At 39.7% G+C, this 23698-nt stretch overlaps 1 protein-coding gene across 2 annotated transcripts in view; it reads left to right on the top strand.

Moving 5' to 3' along the window:
• si:dkey-16j16.4 overlaps positions 1–23698 on the top strand; it is a 57065-nt gene that overhangs the window by 28007 nt on the left and 5360 nt on the right. For both annotated transcript variants that reach the window (XM_036593064.1, XM_036593063.1), the window contains 4 exons: positions 6087–6168; positions 7387–7620; positions 8077–8315; positions 12867–12920. In XM_036593064.1, the coding sequence (XP_036448957.1) occupies positions 6087–6168; positions 7387–7620; positions 8077–8315; positions 12867–12920 (609 nt within the window). The remainder of the gene's footprint in view (positions 1–6086; positions 6169–7386; positions 7621–8076; positions 8316–12866; positions 12921–23698) is intronic.

Here is a 23698-nt window from a genome sequence, read left to right as displayed (position 1 = left end):
AGAAAGCAAAACACATTCTATGAAGCATGGCATGACCCTGAAAATAACAGTAACGTCTAACAGGTGCAATAACAGGCTTAGAGGGAACTTTATTTGAGCTGTGTCTATTTGTTCTTCTCACCTACTTCAGTAACATTTGCAGTTAACTAGAGCAAGTTCTTTACTCTTCCAGGTAAATTCATATACAGCATAGAATTTCATATCATTATAACGTAGCACTAGTAGGTTAGTCTAACTAGCAAGCAAGACAGCTCTAGCCTATTTAGTCTTGCACTATAATAGTGGCATCAAATTAATATAAAAGACAGTTAAATCAGAAATTGCACTTGTTTGTATGACAGTTATAGTCAGCTAAAATTCATGATTGTGGCCTGAATAATTCATTTTGTTTGGAACTATATCATATAAGCACAAAAGGGTATTACTTATCTCGGTTAAATTTAATCAAGTAAATTATTTCATTACTGTGGCCTAAGGAATTAATCAAATGTTTACTACATGTGTGATCTAGTGCAATCTTAGTTTTACTGAAAAGAAGATCATTGCAAATATCACCATTTACCCACAAATGCCATGAACACTGTGTCAACTCAGAGGTCACATAACCTCAAAATCATCATCTCTTCCCCTACATGCTAGTACAGAGATCTGGAGTTGGTTTAATGCACTGAAATGTGGGGCAACAGATGTTTTAACAGGTTTCAGTTACAACAGTAACATGCCAGTACATCAGATTGTGCAGTTCCATGGCAGTGTGCTAGACTAATCTGCCTTAGTTATGTAAGCTTTACTGGTACTTATACATGTGTCAACATCTACTCAGTTGCCATTACAGAAAGCCTCCCTCAGAGCAGCTTTTAAATGCATCAGAGCAAACACACACACACACACACACACACACACACACACATACACACTTACACACACTTACACACACTTACACACACACTTATATTGACCTTGTGCAGAACGTTCTTCACTGTGGGAAACCTTACACCCCCCAGAATCCTCTACCACCATCCTCCACAAAACTGCAGCCTTCCTCCAGAGTCTGGGGATGAAATGTAGACTGTAGACATGCAGACATTTTCAGAGCCTCCAGGTTTTTCTTTGTTTCTGGGGCTTGTGTGATACAGTGTTGTACTCCACATTATGAGAGTATCCTCATTCTCTACCATTTCTCTTATAATGTGAATAGAGATTGAGTGCTTGTATTAAGCAGAAGTATTGGGTGATGTATACACTGAAGATTTCTGTATGAAATGTGGGCATGATAAAAGCCCGAGTGGTGTAAAACTAAAGGATGTAAGGCGTGAAGGAGAATTCCAGACAAACAGTCAATGTTTCAAAATGTCTTCGTAAGTAACTTGTTAGGATGTAAACATTCATTTGGGGTGTAAAATGTTCTGAATGCTTTCTGAATTCTAGAGAAGCCTACTTAGAATGGTTCACAGTGTTGGTGATAGGAACCAGACATCTGAAACATTTAATGCCTCCGAAACCTACAGCACAATGTTATTACAGTCATTTTTACATACAGTTTTGGCCTGAAATGCATTCACATTCACACACTCAGTGTTGTAAGGCATCTTTATTATTTTCAGATCACTGGTTCCCTGTGTCATTTTGGATAGTATATTAAATGCCTATGTTAGTGTTTACACATTGGGATTCCCTGGTTCCTTTCACCACCATTGTAAAGAAATTTGAGTTGGTAAGTTTCTCTACAATGAACCGTTTCACATCAAACCACTCGGACTTTCTTTGCATATCAACCATTGAGTTATGCAGAAATTTTGAAAAAATGTACGGGATTTTCCTTTAGGGGCCAGTGATGATGGGTGTGGATGCAAAATGTGTCTGAACTTGTTTAATTAAAGGGCAATTATTGCTCCCTGGATATGATTTTCAGGAGCAACTTGTACCTTTTTGAGGACATTTCCTAACCTTATTAAGAAAGCCTACTATCTACTGAGACTGCAACAGATATTGATACAGGTATTCGTTCATATAGAGTCATTCCTTGTCATTACATTTTAAATTTAAAAAGATTTTTTTATGCTTTCAGAAGTTTGGTCTTGAGCTCTTGTTCATTTCTGATGCTGGTCTTTTACTAAGTATCCACAGTAGCCCATATGCAAATATGCAAACTATGTTGGGCCCTACTTTGTATGTGTGCACTGATACTCTGTAAAAAGGCTTCTCTTTAGCCTTATTGCTGCTTTGCATACTTTAATGATTGCACACAGAATTTAATTAGTAGTAAAATCTTTTAGTCATGAAATATGGAGGACTAGTTACAGTTTAACAGCTGTAACGTTTTAACAGAGAGATTACAGCCACAAATGGAGCAGCGCAGTATTTGTTGCCAAAGAGATAACTTTTACTTTTACCCTGAGGGAAGTTGTAGCTGATGAGCCAAGAGAGGGGACATCATACAGTCTTTTAAGCCCAAAATAGCCCCTCTTATCTCATAGTCTTTAGGTAGTGAACCTCTAGAAAACCAAAAGGTAGACAGTAGCTATGCCAAGCATGCTTTTGGAATTCAGGTGTTGAATAGTAGATGAGATCTGGACAGATTGCCACATACTTGCTGGTCCATGAGGAGTGTCTGTGTACACATGCATGCACACATTAAAGCTGTAGTGTGAGTAGAAGGAGCGCTTGTCCTCTGGGGGCTGTTCCCTGGGAAACAGGCCCTTGTGATGGTGGAGTAGCCTATTTGGTTGCCGCTGGGTTGTGTACGTATGTATGCATGTGTGGCAGTGTTTCATTCCTAACCTGAATTGTGGGTCAAGGCTCCTGACTGCTGAATGAGACTTCTAAGAATTCCAGTCTTTTTATGGCTCAGTGAGTTTAAATGAGCTGCATTGACTCTAAGGGTGGAATTTATTCCCATTATCGCTCGATAAGACCTACATTTTCCTGGTTTGAACCAATGACTCATGTCCAATCTAGCGGGGCTATTGTCCATTCTTGTTTTACCTGGTGGGCTCTGATTTGAGCCGTTCAGGGCAGGGTGCATGACCTTCATAGGTTTGCACTTGAGAACTGAACCTGGAAGTTCTTTTCTCGCACCTTTGGGAATTTCAGGTTGTGGTTTCAGGCTGTAGAGGAGTCATCCTTGGTTAGTACTGCAGGTTAAATCTACCTCATAATTCCATTTCCTCAGGTAGGGCTGGGCAATATGATGATATGTTATCATTATCGTGATAAAATTATGTTATGATACACTTTTCTGTGTATTTCATAGGTGTTGTCAGCACTTATAAAATACTGAAGAATGGCATGTATCATAAAATGACACGTTTAGACCAATTATAGACAGACTGTAAACAACAACAAACTGCATACATGGCATAGTAATGAGTTGACTGTCAGCTCATTATGCCATTTTTAGCTATTTTACCAATTGTTAGATTTGTCCTCTTGTTTCTTTAAAGTGTATTGTATACAAATGAGTAACAAAGTAAAGGAAAAACTGACATATAGTGTCCTGGGAAGGTGTTGGGCTACCACAAGCTGTCAGAGCTTCAATATGCCTTGACATGGATCCTAAAAGTCTCTGGAACTCTTCTAGAGGGATGGAACACTATTCTTCCAAAATAGTTTTGGAATGTTTATACTCATCAAACCATTCGATGACCCCTCTTGCCTGTGGATGTGGCATTGTCATTCTGGAAGAGAGGACAGAAATGTTTTATCATAGGATGAGGTGATCAGTCAGATTTGCAATGCCCCTTTTCCTCTAAGGGGACAAGTGAACCCAACCCATGCCAACAAAATGGCTTCCCACAGCATAACAGAGCCACCAGACCCCCTCACTATAGACTTTTTTGTCTCTCTACTTGTGAATGATGGCTCATCTGACCATATTACTTTTTTCCACGTCTGTAAACTAGTGCTGATGGTTTTCGTATCACTGTACTCTCAAATGTACGTTCATCTTTGTAATGAGGGGTTTATGCATTGCAACCCTACTATAATATCCCTCTCTATGTAGTCGTGAACACTTTGCAGGCACAGTCGTATCACATCCTACATTGACATTCTCAGTCATCTGAGGAACAGCTGCTCTTCTGTGTTTCTTTACATATCACATCAATGTGCTCAAACTCCAGCTGCTGTGCTGTGTCTGATCTACTCATACCAGTGCAGCACACACTAACACACCACCACCATGTCATGCAAAGTAGCTCTCGGGGGATGCCATGCTCCCAGTTTAGAAAGAGACTACTATTGTTGCTGTTGTTGCTGATGTTGATGTTAATATCAGTGTAGTTGTGTTGCTTGGTGTAAATTGTGTCTGAAGAGGGTGGACTTTAAGTAGTGTTCCCACGAAGTTGGAAGCTTGCAATGTCTAAAATGTCTTGATATGCTGAAGTATTAAGATTTCCCTTTACTGGAACTAAGGTTTCCAGGCCAACCCTTGAAAAACGACCCCATAGCATTATCCCTCCTCCACCAAACTTTACAGCTGGCACAGTGCAGTCAGGCAGGTAATGTTCTACCTGGCATTCACCCAACCCAGACTCTGTCAGATATATATATATATATATATATATATATATACTACATATACACACACATATATATAGATGTAAAGTCGGAGATGATAGCTCATCTGCTGCTGCACAGTTTGTGTTGGTCATCCTCTAGCCCTTCGTCTGTGGTCACAGGACGCTGCCCACAGGATGCTGGTGACTGGATATTTTTGGTTGGTGGACTATTCTCAGTCCAGCAGTGACACTGAGGTGTTTAAAAACTCCAACAGCACTGCTGTGTCTGATCCACTCTGACCAGCACAGCACACACTAACACACCACCACCACGTCAGTGTTACTGCAGTGCTGAGAATGATCCACCACCCAAACAGTACCTGCTCTGTGAGGGTCCATGGTGGTCCTGACCACTGAAGAACAGGGTAAAAGGGGGCTAACAAAATATGCAGAGAAACAGATAGACTATAGTCTGTAACTGTCCATAAAATGGACAATAAGGTGGCCATAATGTTATGCCTTTTATATATAAAATCATTGAGAGTGCTCTAACCTGGTGTGTGGTGGTTTCTATGGTGTATCGTAAGTGGTACACTGGGTGACTTTTTCACAGGAGGCTGGGTGGAGCAGACTCTCTTTAGGGCCCTGAACTGCACTGTATTCTATCTCTTTTTCTTGACATCTGAGAGAGAAGGATCTATTTATCTCATTCAGTCTCTCTCTCTCCTCACCTCTCTTTTTCTTGCTCTGTCTCTCTCTCCTCTTCTCTCTGTTTTTCTATGTCTCATCCTCTTTTTCTTTTTCACATTCAGCCTGGTTGTTTGCTCAGCAAGAGGTTGAAGAGAGGTGTGTGTGTGTGTGCGTGTACTTGAGAACAGATGGCAGCTGGTTGGCCTGGCCAAGGCAAGGTAATTACTGTGCACTGGGTTACTTAACTCTTTAGAGTAGTCTGTTGTGTTTTTTCCCCCTCTCTGCGTCTCTCACTTTCTCTGTCTCTCTAAGCCTTTCTCGGGAGGGATTTGCTCATAAAGGAGTGCTTTTTGGCCATGGAAAATGAACAGACACATGGAGAGGGAGCCCAGTGCTTCAGAGCATAGTTTTCCACACGTTGTGTTTTTAGTCTACTTCATCTGCTGGACTGTCTGTATTTTCAGTTTAAACCTCATAGATCTGTTTGGGTCTCACTTCCAACAGGAAACCTACCTAAATTATAGCTCTTCTTTTGAAGAATTATGCAAAATCATCTTGGACTAGTTTAGTTTGTATGATCATGTGGAGCAATAGTCTCAAAAGTGCCTAAAACCCAGCATTTTGTTCTGCCTCAAAGAGTAAACGAATTGAAGGATCATTTCCTGATGAGTTCCTGAAGTGTTAGTCATTTGTCATGTTGTGATATTAGTGGCTGTGCTGTGTTTCCATGAAGCTGAGTTGGAAAACAGATGTAAGGCAGCTCCTAGGAGGATTCCTCTGGCCTCTGCGTGAGCTGGAGGAGGTGTGACCTTTTACTTTCCTGACCCCGTATGTGGGGGCTGCATTATCATGAATCAGAATGTAACGTGTGATCTACGTGTTGCTTTTTAAATGCAGATTTCTTACCATGGCAGTGAGGAGGGTGGAGAGAGTGAGGATTCTGAAGGGGAAAACCAAGAGCTGGCACAGATTGATAGAGGTGAGTATTTGTGTGTCTGTGTGTGTGTTTGTGTGCCTAGGGCTGAATGATTTGGGGAAAGTATCTAATTGCAGTTTCCCAGACTAATATTGTGACTGTGATATATATATATATATATATATATATATTGTTTTTATATTAATCCCAGGCCAACCAAGAATACCAGAATATCCCATTTTTCCTAGTCTGGAACACAGAGCAACAGAACTGCCATAGTTGTTATTGTGTTGTTGCAGCACATGGATACCTGGTTACTTTTAATTGGTCTAACTCATTTACATGCTGTTTATAATCTATTATTTCGTTAAATTTACCCACTTAAAACTTGATAATATAGTCTATATATAAAACTGTAGGTCTTGCAATTTCAATAAAAAAACATTCACAAGTGCCTAAAACCCAGCATTTTGTTCTGTCCTACATTTTCCTGCGTTTGTTTTCATAACATTATTTCTTAAATACAGTCATAAAGTGGTTAATCTTTTTTGGCTTCTCTTTTCCTCATAATCCTGGCTCAACACTGAGCCGAAGTTTGCGCAAGTATAATGATTCACTAAACTGTGTGGCCTCCAAACATATTAAGAATTAGCCTTACTTTGAACTGAGCTGTAATGCTAGACTGTGTGTCATTATTGACTCAGTCATTATGGCGTTACACCATTCTTGGGCTTCCCTTTATGGCCAAAAGTCTTACCACAGTATATTTTTTCCACAGCTTTTAATATTGATTAAGAATTATAAATCATTATTATATGCATTTCCTAATACTTAATTATAAGTCTGTGCTTTGAACCTTGAAGAAAACAAAAACTTATTCTGGTTGTTCTGCTTTATGTCTAATTTAGGAAAACAAACCCATTTCATGTTGCAGGATCTTTTTTTAGATATCCAGAAAACTGTCACACTGGTTGATGGTGTTATGAGTGAATGGCTAGACTTATCCCTCCAGGTCTATTGAGTAAATGTCTAATAAAACTTGGTGTTCCAAACTATTGAAATATTGATTGTTCAAAGTTCAAGCCTTAGCTGCTGATTATGGGTTGAGGAACAGAATGGCATTTTATGGAAAGCACCCCAGTTATTGTAATAACCTGAAATACTGTAGCCGTACAGCCTCTTTATTATCATTGCCCTCCTTACCTAGATCTACATCACTCCATAGTTAAAAGTAACCAGGCACTAAAAGCACTTTGAACTGACCATGTCTTTGTCCCTCAGAGCGCAGGAGAAACTGTGTTTTGACCCCTCTGGCCACGAGCCAACAGCACAACCAGGGTCTGCTGTCCCCGGCCCACCTCCGGCGCTTGAGGCTGCTGCTGGAGCCAGCAATGGACCGTCACAGTTCAGAAGAGGAGCTGGAGCGCATCGCAGGGGCCACGGGATCCGAGGGCAGCCGCAAGTGGCCCCGACATGGCGAGCTCAGCAGCGCTTCCAGTGACGAGGAGGTGAAAGGTACTGTGTCTGTTGAGTATGTATCTTCACTGTCTTAAGACAACCTTGAATCTCCAAAACTGTACATTTAGTGAAGAAGTACAACAATTCTTAACATTTGTTAGTGTAATGAGATTCAATTTAATGAGATTAGTGTAATTTAATTCTAAGTAGTTTGGGACGATTTCTATTTGGCCAGATGTGCACACAACTTAAATAGAGCGTGTACACTGAAATTTTCTGAAAAATGTCATTTATATGTTCCCTCTAGAGGATGTGTCATCTTATTTCCACTTAGTGATTTGACTGGGGGTTCAAACTACTGGAAATTTGAGAGTGAGGATTTGAAGTGTGGGTCCAGGGCTTTAATTGGTTAAATGCTTTAAGGGCTTAATATTCAAGTGTTGACATTTCTTCAAATTTCCATTTTATGTGAGCTCAGTGGACAGTAAAGTACTCTGACTGTGATTCTGATAGACCTGTGTGAGCCGGGTTCCGGAGCCCGTCTGAGTGCCACTTCGCCCAGCCCGGTTCTCTTCAGCTCTTCTCCGCCCAGAGGCCTCAAACCCCCACCCACCATCACCACTGCCCGCCTCCCCTCCAGGCCCATCATCCTCAGTCATTTCGAGCAGCCCGCCATGCCCTACTGGAGGCATCGGCCATCCTACACAGGGGAGCCTGGCCGGCCCAGCCTGGACCTGGAAAAGATGCAACAGGTTTGGATTCAGTATTCTGTTTCCTGGTTGGAATACGAGTTTCGAAAGCAGCCTGTTTTCATAGCAGTATTATTTATATATTAGTTTCATGATAGTTTTATTAATAACTGCATTAATAACTCAAGATCAAATAACTGGTTAATAAAGCTGGGGTCCAAGGTGCTAACCCATTAATGTAGACGTTAGATCGCTGGTAACTCATGACCCCATTCTCTTCAAATTGGACAAGATATGTGACATATGTAAAATATTAAAATATAACAAATCATAACTAAATGTATTTTTCCTTAATATCAATAAAATAACCATTTAAATTAAAATTAATAGAGTCAGAGTTTTCAACTCAGTTTTCCCTCGAAATGTGCCAGGCTGTTTTTTGTTACTGTTTATCGCTGTCAGATCAAAACCTTACGTATAGATTTTTCATTCCACGCAGTTTATTTCAGACTATTTCTGTTGAACCACTCAGTGTAAAATTTCCCCACAATATAAAGAACAGCTAGTATTTTTGACAAAATCGACAAAAATTGAGACAGCGTTAATATGTAAATGAACCCTGTTCTGATTGGCTGCTCTGTACCCTATTAAGAAGCAGCCCTGACTGAAACACTCCTTATAACGTCAGTGCAAATGGGCGGAGGTAGATATATGTACCTGCACTGGTACATAGTCACTAAGTCTTTTTACAGCTTAATTTCTGTATATGGACTTTATGGACTGGGAAATGAATGTTGCATTTTTAAAACTTCAATAATGTTTACATATTACATCAATCTCTTTTATATAAAAGAGTTTTCCATCCATATAGTGAGTCTCGTTAACATTAACTGAATTGAACAACTAGCAAAACACTCACACATTCAAGGGCTAAAGTTACTTAACTAAGAGTGAAAGCTAGCATGCCTCAATGAGAATAATAATAATAATAATAATTTAATAATATGACATACAAATACATCATTTTCTGATCCAATTACTCTATAAATGTCACCTAGATCAGACATATTCACATCAGCTCCAACTCAGGCCTTTGTGGCTGTGTTTTATTTTCCTTTTTCAGTGGAAGCCAGTGCATAATATAGACCGACTGCTGGAATGACATCAAAAGCCTTTGTTGAAACTGGCAACTGAAGTGATGAATAGGAAAGAGTGTTCACTTCATTTAGTCAGGTTATTGATTTTTACATTAGTGAAGATTTTGGTTGGGGATTTATGTTCTTATTGCAGTTCATGCACATCCATCACTTTTTCCCCTGCTGTTCATTAGACTGCAGCATATTCAGTGAAAAACACTTATGATGGTTCAGAGCTCCATTCTTTGTTTCCTGGGTGGCCAGACATGAAAAGACTGTCAAAAACACACACATACACACGCATAAGGCCCTTGTGCCAGCCAAAAGGAGGAATGGAGAGAGAGGAACGGATGACAGATGTCGCTTCACCCCTCCCAGCCCTCTTTGTCTCTCTGAGAGGCCAAGCTAAACCGTGTACGCGCCCATTCATGTGTGTGTTTGTGGAAAGGAGAGGAAAAATGACTGAGACAGGAGGAGACTGACCAAGCAGCCAAAATCCATGTTTAATATTAGTTTGGACAAGAGCTGTTGTCCTGGGATGGAGAGTGGGCTGTATGGAGAATGTTGAGAAAGAAAGAGAAAAATAGAGACAGAGAGGGAGGTAGGAATAGAGAGTGGCATCTTACTGAGGGCCTCCATATGTCTCCAGGATTCTGTGGCGAGGGCAGATTATGAGAGGCAGCGGGGCAGTGAGCAAACGCTCGCTCAAGTGGAATGGGAGGTGTTGGATGGAAAACAATATGGGCCTGGCTGAAGTGCCTGCCAAAAGCTCTTCTTGCTTTAACCCTTTCAATTCAAAGTCTAGTTGGGGTTTTAGTTTTTATCCACTTCTTTTTTTTCCACATACTCTTTCAACTTGGTCAGTTTGCTGCAACATTAGGTTGTATCCAGAGGTGGGTAGTAACTAATTACATTAACTGAGTAACATGTACACAACTGAATTTTTTTAAAAATTTGTACATTGCTGAGTATTTTTGAATGATAATAATATAACATTCTACTTCACAATCATCGGATTTTGGCTGATGATTAATTGCCATGTAAATGATTGTGATTAACAATTTAATATGTTCTTTTTTGTTCACTGAATGCCACTTTAAAGTGCAGGCTTAAGGTGGTCAAATTAGCTGATGAATGATGCTGCTTCTTAGCTGGCCATACTTAGTAGCCCCCCAAACGCAACAAAAACATCTCGAGCTCAGATAAACAAACATTACTTACAACTGCACTCTAAACATGTTATAGGAGCAGTCAGAGGTTAGAACTTTTGAAGTTATTTTATATAATAGCCAATAATATAGCTCAATAAATATGTCTTCTGCTTTCTTAAATGGTCTTAAAAATAGTTAATAAATCTAACATTTCTCTTGTCGAGACTGTTGTAACCTTAATTTAAGATCATTTACCTTATTTCTAGATATTTTTTACTTGTTTTAAAGTCATTTTATTAAGTAAAATGATCTCATTATATTGGCAGATAATTCTGCTTGTTTTAAAAAATGTGCTTGAAACCAGCAAAATTATCTGCCAGTATAGTGAGATCATTTTACTTAAAGAAAATGACCTAAAACAAGTGAAAAATGTCTAGAAATAAGATAGATAATCTTATAATATGTGCACAATCATCTAAAAATGGGAAATATTTGATTGATCAACTAGATTTAAGATCATTTCACTTGACAGGATACCATTTTTTTGCAGTGCACGTATTTCCTTCAACCCAAACTTATAAAAGCGCGCCAGCTTTCACATTCTGCTTGTTGTGATGTGAGTGCATCAAAAATGGAAGAATAGAGCCTAGTAAACTTCCTATGATGGATGTTGGACGTACTAAGACGTTCTGTTGCAGCTCTAGAAATTACCCAATACTTAAAGGGCCCACACCACTGTGTAGTATCTATCCTCAGACCAGAAGCAATAACTCTATTGCAAAACACTGCAGGTTTGCTTTTTCAATTTATTATTTCACTGTTTCACTATATGACGGAACAGCTGTTGTTTATTAGGATAATGACCCGCATTTGGGCAACGGTCATATGAGGCCTTCCAATTTCCCTTTATTACAGTAATCCATATAGACTAATCCAGAGCCATATGCAGTTGCTCATATGCAGTACACGGGGGTCTGGTTATTGTTTGGCCTCCATGAATGGCTTGGATGACAGATGTCGAAACCAGACTTGGATAGCTGGGTGGGCATTTGAACTGTCTGTAGAGATCTTTGCAGTGAAAAGCAAACTTTTCATTTCTTTTTCCTTTTCTGATTTAATGGTTTCATGACTTATACAGTCATTATTTAGTCACCAACTACTCTCTTCTATTACAGCAACACAGGCTAGTGTCCTATATAGTATATATCAGCTGATAATGACGCCCCTTGTTTTTAGCATCGTTGGCAAAAATATCACTGATAATGCATATTGATATTGATAATTAGCAATACATTCTGAACTAGTAATCTGAACACAGAATAGCCCCATAGTTCAAAAAACAAAACATATAAAATGCATCCTGATATTTACTATGAGAATAACATGTTAGGACACAAAAAACTATAACTATAAAGAGAACTGATGAAAAATAACACAATAACACAAATAAGAAGTTATTAACTGAAAATTAAAAACAGGAAGAATTCTGGGAAGCCCCGCCCTGTGGGGGACAAAACACCATCAATGTCAAAATAACAAAATGTAAAATGCATCCAAGCTGAACCTTTTGCATGAAGATAGCATAACACACACACACACACACACACCAAAAAAAGATCATATGAAAGTACTGATGAAAAATAAGAAAAATTAGAGATACCAAAAAAACAAAGTTGCTAAGAATACTACAGTATTTATTATTTTAAGATTAGATTAAGATTAAGTGACCCTTATTAGTCCCACCTCCGCATTCTAACCCATCTGTGCAGTAAAACACCATATACACAGTAGTGAACATACACACTAGGGGCAGTGAGCACACTTTCCTGGAGCGGTGGGCAGCCCTATCCTCAGTGCCCGGGCAGCAGTTGGGGGTTAGGTGCCTTGCTCAAGGGCATTTCAGTCACATATTGTTGGCTCAGGGGATTAAACCAGCGACTTCCCAGTCACAGGGCTGGTTCCCTAACCTCCAGCCCATGACAGCCCCAAAATGCTTAGTTCTTGCCATGGTGTCGTAGTCTGCTTTTCTCGGGAAAAGAAAGAGAATCTTTCTTTGAGTTTCTGATGTTTATTTAAATTAGACAGTTGAGAACTGACAGTCATATTAATCAATAGAGCATATTTGACTAAAACTTTTGGAGAGGTTTCATTTTTGGCCATAAATATGATATCATTTCAAAACACTTCAGTCAGGCTCTGATGTGCAGTCCAAGTCAAAACACTGATGTCCACAATGGCTGGTGTGAGAGAATAGTGGACTGTCAACATGGCAGTGAAAGACTTAGACCTATCAGTTTCAATATGTCTGTATTGGTTTTGTGTTCCAGAAAATGCTCCTAAAAAAGAACTGCGGTGGGAAAACAAGGACTATAAAGATCCGGGTGAGTGTGCCCCTGAAGCATGAACATGTTCACTTCACTCATACATACAAACTACTTTGGCTGCAGACTTCTAATAATATTAAGTTAGGAATGATTTTCCAGTCTAATAACATACAGTCATATGACATCATGCTGTTCAGACTGTTCAGTCTCCCATCACAGCAGGCCAGAAAGTAACTGGAAGTGTTTATGTTGCATTTCATGAGGCAATTTAATCTCTTTTAAACTCAGAAAATCAAAACAGATGTATCTTGGTTGAAAAATGTTTGATTGTAGTCTTTTATTTATTTTTTTGTAAATGGCTCTTAGTGATTAATGTGGTTATTTGTAAAACAGCACTGAGTTGGAGTTGTTAGCCGAGTACTGAAGTCAGAACACACTCGCTGACCCTGAGAACTGTGGTGGAGGAAACAGTGTTTCTCTAGCACAGCCAGCACTAGTACAGAAGGGGGGAGCTGGGTGTTGATGGTGTGTGACGTCACTGTCAGCCTGGCACTTCAGCCAGCTCCTCCTGCTGCCCACCAAGCATGGCACAGGAATAAGTGCACACATGGGTGACCGGGAGGCTGCAGATCAGGTTGCTGGAGGCAGAGGGATGAGTCAGAAACACACACACACACACACACACACACACACACACACACACACACACACACACACACAAAGTAGGTTTGTTTTTATACATTATCAGGATGTGGGATCATACATACAGTACTGTGCGAAAGTCAGATATCACCCTTCAGTTGTTTCATTTACAATCAAAATGGCCATTAAGTACATGTTATTTATTTTTCAGTAGATATTTCTGTGCAGATTAGATTAGTTAATCCACTTGCAAAAGGAAGGGGAAAATCAAAGGGTCATATAAACGGTATGTTACTGTAATAAATACATCACAATACATTTTCCAAGCATATCCTGGACATCATCAGTGTTTAAAGAACTCTGAACAACTGCATGTTTCATTAAAAAGTATAATTAGTCCTATTTAATTAGATATATTGCAGCATACTAGGCAAATCATAATTTTAATCGTGTTTTTATAAAGCTGTTTTAAAATATGTACTTAAGGAAGTACTGGTGAATTGTGTCAGTTCCAACTTAGAAAGGCTCAGAGAATCAAATTATTGTGATAGATATTGTGTATTGTGTAAATGTCTCCCAACCCTACTTAAATCCTTGAGAGAGAGGAGAAAATCAAGCTGCTTCAGATCTGAAAAAATCCACAGGTGTTTCGGTCCATGCTTCCACTGTGAGAAGACAACTCAGTGCTAAGGGTCTGAAAGGATATGTTCCGGATCTGTCTTCTAAGGAGCAGCAGACACCCCAGTCCAGACCTCAACATGACTGAATGTGTGTGGAAATACTTGGATTGTGAGGACACCAAAATCTAAGACTGAACTTTGGAGATGTAAAAAAAAATAAAAAATCTCTCCAGATTTCTTTGAAAAACTGAAAGCAAGTCTCCCGAAAAGAATGGACACAATAAAGGCAAAAGATAGAAACGCCAAGTACTGATAGACTCAATATTAAATGTATATTATTTATTTTTGGAGGCTTTTGCGTTATTTCCAGTTCCAGTCTTTATTCCTGAAGATTACACATAAATAACTTGTATTTAATGGCCTTTTTAAAATATTATTATTATTATTATTATTATTATTATTATTATTATTATTATTATATTATTTTTCTTTCCCAATTTAGTCATATCCAATTCCACCCACTAGGTAGGATTCCCCCAATCACATGACTCCACCAGCACTAGGAGGGTGAAGCCAAACACAGGCTTCCTCCAAGTCATGTGAAGCCAGCCATCACATCTTTTCAAACTGCTGCTAACACAACCTCATTGGACAGCTGAACGCACTTGGAGGAGAACACTAACTGTAAGTTCGGTTATGCCAGCCAAAAGACACCTGCGCTGGCTAGCATCGTGCTGAGTGATGGGGAGAGGGAGGGTCATGCTACCCACCCAGAGAGAGCGAGGCCCATCTTGGACTCCCAGCCACGGATAAATAAATTGTACTTAATGGCACTTTCAATGGAAATTAAATAAATGAAGGGTGATATCCACATTTTGCTGTACTGCTGAACCTTAATGTCAGTAACCAATCTTGGTAATCTTGTTTTTAGTTTTACTTAAGTCTTGAGTCTTAAAACGTGGATTTTTTTTTTTTTATGCACTTTACCCTGTTGAACCTAAAACCCCAGTTGACCCTACTTCTTCTCTGGTCAGGACATTTTTATCATGAAAGCACACACACACACACACACACAAACACACACACACACTTTTTATCTGAATCACAAACACGCTTTTGTCAACAAGGGCCAAATAAACAGCCTCTCCCATTTTGACAATGCTGTTATTACTATAATGAAGGACTCAGCCCTTCCTTTGAATGTCTGCATTTCCACTTTGAGTTCCTCTGAACTCACAGCCATTATATGTTCTGTTAATCAGCTTAAAACATAATTGTTGTGTAATAGCCTTTCTCCCCTGAACATCCAAGAACCTCCATTTCATCTGCAAGGGATTGAATGTCCTCTTTATTCGATTAAGGTGAAGAGGAGAAGAGGAACGAGTGATGGAGGGAGCCCTAGTGTGTGCGTGGATGTGTATGTGTGTTGGGATGAAGTCATTTTCCATTTATAGAGTGCCTGCTGTTGCAGGTTCTGTGATCTATATTCATGGAGAGAAACATGGAGAGATAGATGTTCATTATCCTTCTTTCCTGCCTTGTAGTTTTCTGTCAACTCTCCTTATATCTTCACTGTTCTCTTTGTGTTCCTGCATCCAGTCGTATACTGATCTTATACTGAAAACCATAGAGTTCTTTTTTATAAAGACGGTGGACAAAGTTCTCTCATTTTAGTCCCATCCCATCTGTCTGTTAGCTCCAGCCTCACTCACTGTTAACCAGCCTTGTTCATATTGCATCCCCCGACCTCTTTACATGCTGAAGATGGGCCCCTCGCTCCTACTCTCTCCTCTATCGTTTAGTATCTCTCTTTTTTCCTGGCTGTGCTCCAGGTGAAACTTGGAGGAGGGGGGTGTAGTTACCAGGGGGCCCGTTAGAGGAGCGATTGTCATGGGGGCAGAGAGAGAGAGAGAGTGTAGTGGGAGTTGTGAGGTTGAGGGCTGAGGATCAAGAGGGAGATGAAGAAAGGAAAGGAGGGAGGGAGGAAAAGAGGAGTCATCAGTGGCTGAAACCAGAGCAGACAAACAATCTTTCCTCTCAGTACTCAGGCTGGATCCAGGCTTGTTGTCAAAGCAGATGTGAAGGTGGAGAAGTTAGCATGTTCCCATGGACAAAACTATAGAATCGGATGTTGTTGCAAAGGTATCTTCTGTGGTTTGTGTCGCATATCACTGGGGAAAGAGGTACTGTAGCTAGATTACCATTGACTAGAGGACATTTTGAATGCTCACTTATTTATACGAACATGTGCTGAATGAGATTTTCGGAAGTAGTTGCTGGTTTGTTCACTGAACAACTACAATCCAATCTTTTGTCAATGCAGCAAAACTTTCAGAATGTCCAATTTGTGTGTTTCTATATGGTGTCCAAACCAGATCTGAGGTTACATTCACATTACCAGGTTGAAGTGGCACAAATCTTATTTTTTTGCCTTTAAATGACACAAATCTGGGAGAAAATACACATAAATAACCTGTACTGAATGACAAAAAATAACGAAACAAATGAAGAATGAAAATATATATATATATATATATATTATATATATATATATATATATATATACCCAGAAGGATAAGCGGTTTAGATGATGTATGTATGTGTGTATATATATATATATATATATATATATATATATATATATATATATATATATATATATATAATTTTTCTCCCAATTTAGTCATTTCCAATTTTACCCACTAGTTAGGACTCCCCCAGTCACATGATACCACCAGCGCTATGAGGGTGAAGCCAAACACAGGCTTCCTCTTAGTCACGTGAAGCCAGCCATTGTGTCTTTTCGAATTGCAACGTCTTTGGACAGCTGAACGTGCTTGGAGGAGAGCACTAACTGCTAGTTCTGTTACATCAGCTAGAGAGAGGGAGGCCAATCGTGCTCTCTTGGACTCCCGGCCACAGAGAACTAGTGGCCATTTTATCTGGAAATGAAATAAATGTCAGGTGGTCTCTGACTTTTGCTGTAGTCTGACTTTGTGTTTTTAGTGACACAAATCATTTTTTTTTGCCAAAGGCTACATTCACATGACCAGGTTGAAGTGGCAGAAATCTTTTTTTTTTCCCTAAAAGTTTTCTTTTTCCCTGAAGATTACACATAAATAACCTATACTAAATGGCTTTTTTGTAATATTTTAAATAAATCTGATGTTTTCAGAGCTGTGTGGACACACAAATTTCCAAATCAGATCTAAGCCACTTTTATATGTTGTCTCAGATCAGTTATGCTCATTTTGTATTGTTACTGCATATGTACCGTCATTTAGGGTTAATGTGGCAACAGCACCTAACCTGGTTAGTGCCAGTAAGTGGTGCAATAGCATAGCATCTCACCCTTCTTTACAATTATCTAACTCTAGTAATAAACAGCTGAGAGCTGTTCAGAGCAAATGATCTATGTGACACAGGCTTGTTAGTTTGTTCTTTACGAAAGTGGTTCATTCATGTGACATTATTGACGTTATTGATTAGGACATGCGCATGCAGGTTGTTTCAGGACACGGGTTCATTCACATTAATTGCAGATTCGAGTCACTTACGTATACAAATATGAAAGATCTGATCTGTGTGAAAATCAGAATTTAGCCATGAGGCTTGTAATGTGAATGTAGCCTTAATGTGACACAGATCTGATGTTTTCAGAGCTGTGTAAATGCGAAAACCTGATTATTTCAAATTACAGCTGAACTACTTTTATATGCGGTCCCAGATTGGATACATGTCCAATTCGTATCAATGCAACCTTGATAAGAACCATTGGATTGGAATGCATGTGTGTGTGTGCACATATTACTATCACACCCATATGGCAGCATTGACAAACTTGAGGTTTTAACCAGTAAACACAGCAAAAGTATTGAATGCATCTGGGCTTTTTCTCCCTCTCCACCAGTGATAAACAGCCGAGAGCTGTTCTAAGCTAATGACCTATGCGATAAAGGCATGTGTTGCTGGTATGCTAATAGTATGCTAATTTCTTGTGGTTGTTGTTGTTGTTCTTGTTGTTCATAACACAACAACAAGAAGAAAGGTTCACAAAATCCATCAATTGATTTGATAGTGTACGCTGATCTCTTGTTTCAGTACATTTTCTTGATATAATGAGTGACTGAAAATGTACTGTATGTCAGTTTTCCATTTTCTGTTTATTAAAGAATTATAAAAATTATAAAAGTGCAATATTTTACACGAGTGTCTGATCTAATGCTCTAGCCACAAGCCATGATTCTGTGATATAATATGCTGCAATACAATTTTATATGATGTATGCTGTATTGTTACACATCTAGATATTATTATTTAGGATTTGTGCATGTGAGTTGTTCAAGGCCACAAGTTCATTCCCTCTAAAGACAGATATGGACAGAGGTGAAGCCAGAGCGGGGGGCAGAGGTGGCTCTGGCTGCCCCTGAAACCTGATTAGCCACCTTGGGTGTCTTTGTCACATAACTGTCTGATAAGAATGCTTCCAAAATGCTCCCACTCAGCTGTCAGAACGTAGTTCAGCACATGACTTTACTCACAGTCAGACACCAGCAGAGAGAGAAGCAAAAGCAAGTTCTGCAGAACTGCATGTATTCCCTGTATATTCACAGCTAGCTAGCATGATCTTTTTCACGTACATTTCCAGGAATCCTGGTATGAATGTAGCAAAGTAACAGTATTTCTCCCAGTAACGTTACTCTGATTTCTCTCACTATTGTCAACCACCCAATTAATGCACGTTCTTTGCCACAGTGTCAATGAAAATGTGAGCAAACTGAAAAGCCTAGCTAGATGCTAGTAAAGGTTAGCTGCTCTTTCAGTATAGAGGCATCATTTTGCAAATGCTTATCCAAACTTATTTTATTTTTATAGCTGTGTGAAAGACAATGAATATGCTAGAGAGTCATGTAGAACTTATAGAGTGTGACGACGCAGAGGTTGGCTTCTTGTAAGTTTTTATGGTCCATCTTAAATGGTGCAGCAGTTGCTTTGCTGTACAGGTGCCAGAATGTAACTGCTGCACCGTTTAAGGAGGAGTGGAAAATTTGAATGAGAAGAAGCTGGCAAATAGAAGTCTTAGTAAGGTCCTTCAGAGTTTTTACTACTCTATCTCTGTACTGTGTGTAAAAAAAACAAAACAAAACAAAACAAACAAAAAAACGCTTTTGTAGAATTACCCATTCATCCATTGTCACCGTAATCATTTTTGAGATAGAAATGGTCGCTCTTTTCTGGGTCATTGTCTTAATAAATTAATACATTTTTTGGTCATTTTTAAGGGCATATGGACTTTATGGGCCCCATAAAGTTGATTGGTCCCCTAAGACCTCCTTTTATACAGTCTTAGAATCATCACTAAATATGTGCACATATGTGAACCATCAAGGCAAAAAGATCAGATCTGAACAAAAAATCAGAACCGAGCAATAAAGCTTGTTATATGAATGTAGTCAAAGACTTGGTGGTGCCTCATAGATGCACATTTTGTGTTAAATATGTTTGCAAATTTTACTGCTGGCTGCTCTTTCCATAAATTGATGTAACAATAAAATGCTTTACGTAATGGTGCCGCTACCTGCGAAGAATGCAATTTTTTAGACTAAGTACAAGTATGAGTACATATTTTTATTACTCACTGATACCGAGCCTGATACCATACTGGTTAACCTACTTAGAATTAAGCACTTGTTACTGTAAGTGAGTGTAATGTACCTTAACTATTAAATTAACATCTGGCTGATTTTAAATGATGTGCATTAGCTGGCTATGCTAGATAGAATTGAGTAGCACTGCAATGGAGAAGAGCGAGTTTTGTTCCATGTCAGAAAAGGAGGAGGTTAAAATCCTGGAAAACTGGTGCCAGGAGAATAACCTCTCTCTAAACGTCAGTAAGACCAAGGAGCTGATCGTGGACTTCAGGAAGCAGGAGAGAGTACACCCATCGATTTCCATCAATGGGACTGCGGTAGAGAGGGTCAGCAGCTTTAAGTTTCTCGGTGTTCACATCAGCGAGGACCTGACATGGGCAGTGCACACCTCACAGGTGGTGAAGAAGGCCCACCAGTGCCTCTACTTCCTCAGAAGGCTGAGGAGGTTTGGCCTGAACCCCAGCATCCTTAAGACCTTCTACACCTGCACTGTGGAAAGCATCCTGACGGGCAGCATCACCACCTGGTACGGGAACTGTACTGTTCGTGAGAGGAAATCTCTGCAGAGGGTGGTGCGGACAGCACAGTCCATCACCGGGGTTCAGCTCCCTAACCTATTGGATTTATACACCAGTCGTTGCCTGAGGAAATCCAGAAGGATTATGAAGGACCCCTCCCATCCTAGTCACTGTCTTTTCTCTCAGCTGCCGAGTGGTAGGAGGCTCAGAAGCTTAAAAGCCAGAACCAGTCGGCTCAAAGACAGCTTCTTCCCCCATGCAACCAGGCTATTGAACAGCCAGTAATCACTGCTCTGCCCAGCCCAACCCTTCCCATTACACGTACGTGCACCCACTGTACTCCCGCACTTTACTTGCATAGCTGGACTTTGAATACCTATCCAAAGACAATACTCTCCCCCTGCGCTTCCACTTAACTTCCTGTACCTTGCACTTTACTAAATACTCTGCCACCTACTGTACCATCTTCTACCTCCACACCTAGTGTGATTATTTGCACATCCACATAGCATTGTAATATCCATTACTATATATAGTATATAGTTGATTACACCCACCCTACATTCCCAGTGCAATATTATATGTCTCAGTGCAATATTATTATTTTTAAGTTATTGTGTAAGATTATATGTATATATTTTAGTTAAATTGGTTTTATCTATTCTTCTATCCTATCTATAGTTTTGTTTATCTATGTGTAAATACTGTTCTCTGCATAATTTGTGGAACTCGCACTCAAGTTTTTCACTCACCTGTGTCCCTGTACTCTTGTGATGTGACAATAAATCTGATTTGATTTGATTTGATTTGATTTGAAAAGCACTTCTATACAGCTGTTTTGCTCCTCATCTGTGTCTTTTAACAAAAGTCTTTGTAGCACAGTGACAGCAGAAATCACGTCTGAAGCTAATGCATTCGAGGAGATCACGTGTGGAGTTTTGCGTCTTCTCTGAGTCTTTTGTTTGGCTGGTTGAGCTGTAGTTTGATGTCCTCTAAACACACTACATACATGACATACACTGTGTGATTTTAGAAAATTGTTCTTTGGTGACTCACACTGTAGATTTGAAGAGATCACTGTATACAGAAAAAGCCTACAGTTTATATACTCACACTGTAGCTTTTTCATTGAAAACAGCACATTGTGCACCGAGTACTGAGCAAACATGCTGAGTAACTTAGCAGTGCTGCTAACACTGCACTGCTAAAAGCAGACGGCGATGTACACGGTAGAACAACAGCCTCTCTCCAGCCTATTTTACAGAAAAATCGCTGTATTAATGTTTATACCTCAATATTCTGTTCAGTCAAATAGAGTAAAGTCGGCATTTATGGACTTTGGTAGCAAAGTTGACTTTTTTTTTTTGTTCTCTTTAGCTGGCCTATAAATCTCCACCTGTATTGGGGAAGCGGCTGTTATTGTGTGTTTGAAACGGGCTAAAATCACTTTTTTCCTGGTAGGAATCAGCCAAGGCAAAACGTTTAAAGTGACCAATGGCTTTGTGTCAGACTGTGACAGCATCAGTATCACTTCTCTGTGTGAGCAGAGCCTCATTCTCTGTGTTTGTTCATAAGTGGACACTCTGCTTACGTCATATCAGCTGATATCTTGGTATCTGGATTTTTTTAGGAGTATGAATAAATGAGCGCCGTATCAGCCTTATACCTGATACCAGTATCGGTATCAATGCATCAAGTGCTGATTTGTAAATTGTTTGCAGGAAAGACATGATAAATTCTGTCACGTGACACATTATTTTTTCCAGTTCAGACTTTTCCAACAGTTTTTCACGGCATGTATCAACAGTTTATCGAATGCAAGTTTCCATCATGCATATCATCACACGTTTCAAAGTCTAATTATAAAATCCTGCTCATGGAAACCTGCCTAATGTCAAAAGCCAGACCAGGCATTAGGTTCTAGCGGTTTCCCTTGTTGCTACAGCTGTGCACAATTCTCCACAAAGCTCAAGTAGCAGTGTAAGCAAATGCAGTTTGAACACTTTCCGCTGTCAGGGATATAACGAGGGAATTAACTTACAATGTTTTATGTCACACTTTGGTGCCTTTCCGCCTTTAGCCTGCAGCTAAAGGGGAACAGAGTTATGTGGCACAGCAATGAAAATTTATACCTCTTCATACATTTCAAGGTTACGTGTTGATCTGGTCCCATGAAGGGGGATAGAGAACCTCAAACAGAGCTCTTATATGACAGGAAAGCGTTTGGCTTCATGTTGGGCCTGTTCACCTAATTTCTCTAATGCTAGTCCTTTTTAGCTTGCGCCAGGCTTTAGCTCTCATATGTAAAACACGTTAACTTTTGCTTTCGTTCATCTGGACTGGAACCTGATCCTCCCCCACTTCTCTTCTTCTCTTTAGCCCTGCGGTGTGGCAAGGAGACACTTAAGGGCTGTTTGAGACAAGGTTCAGTGATTTAATACACTAAACTCAGCGTGCATATGTAATGTATTATGTATTGTATCACACTTTCCAGGTTTTCCAGGGACAGTTTTGAGTAAGGAGAATGAGGAAAGCAGATATTTCATCTTGGATGTAGAAGCGTTTTGTATGATTTCATTCATCCATTCAGACCGAGTGGGCTTATAACATTGTCCTCTGGCTGGGGGCTCTGAATCAGATGCAGTGGTTTAGCTTTTACCATGACAACACTGCAGTCGTAGCATGTAGTGGTTCAGATCTTTGATGCAGTCAGGGTCAGTGCTATGATGCAAGCTTCCTGTCTTGCAATAACCCCCTGCTGATGTTATTTCATGTGAAGCATGACAGATTCGGTAATTTTTAAAATTTTATCCTCAGTTTTAGTCATATCTAATTCCAGTTAGGACTCCCCCATTCACACAATACCACCAGTGCTAGGGGGGCAAGCACAGCCTTCCTCCGAGTCATGTGAAGCCAGCTACCGCATCTTTTCAAACTGCCGCAAACACATCACGCACTTGGAGGAGAACGCTACCCATCAGTTCTGTTATGTCAGCTAACAGATGCCTGCGCTGGCTAGCATCGCTCTGAGTGATGGGGGAGAGGGAGGACTATCCTACCCACCCGGCCACAGATGGCTATAGCTCATGATCTCCTGATGTAGGGCCAAATCTAAGAGGGTAGCGCTGCTTGGGAGCCCTGGTGAAATGTTTTTTGAATGAGGGTCACATGTTTTCTGTGCATGGCACTAAACACATATATGCATATCACTGTTGTCGGAAGAAAACCTTGTATCTCCAAAATAATAACTTTACAGGAGAAGGAAAAAACACACTTTACTTTTAATGTAAGTCAATGGAACCAGACTTTTTTCCAAGAAATTTTGGGCCGTTTCTTGTGGTCAATTCATCATGAAATTTACAGACAATGTAAAGGGTAACAGGTATTTTCAGATTATGTCAAAA

Source organism: Colossoma macropomum, unplaced genomic scaffold, assembly GCF_904425465.1.
Source record: "Colossoma macropomum unplaced genomic scaffold, Colossoma_macropomum, whole genome shotgun sequence".
Classification (NCBI taxonomy): Eukaryota; Metazoa; Chordata; class Actinopteri; order Characiformes; family Serrasalmidae; genus Colossoma; species Colossoma macropomum.
This window is presented reverse-complemented; position numbering and strand designations above follow the sequence as displayed.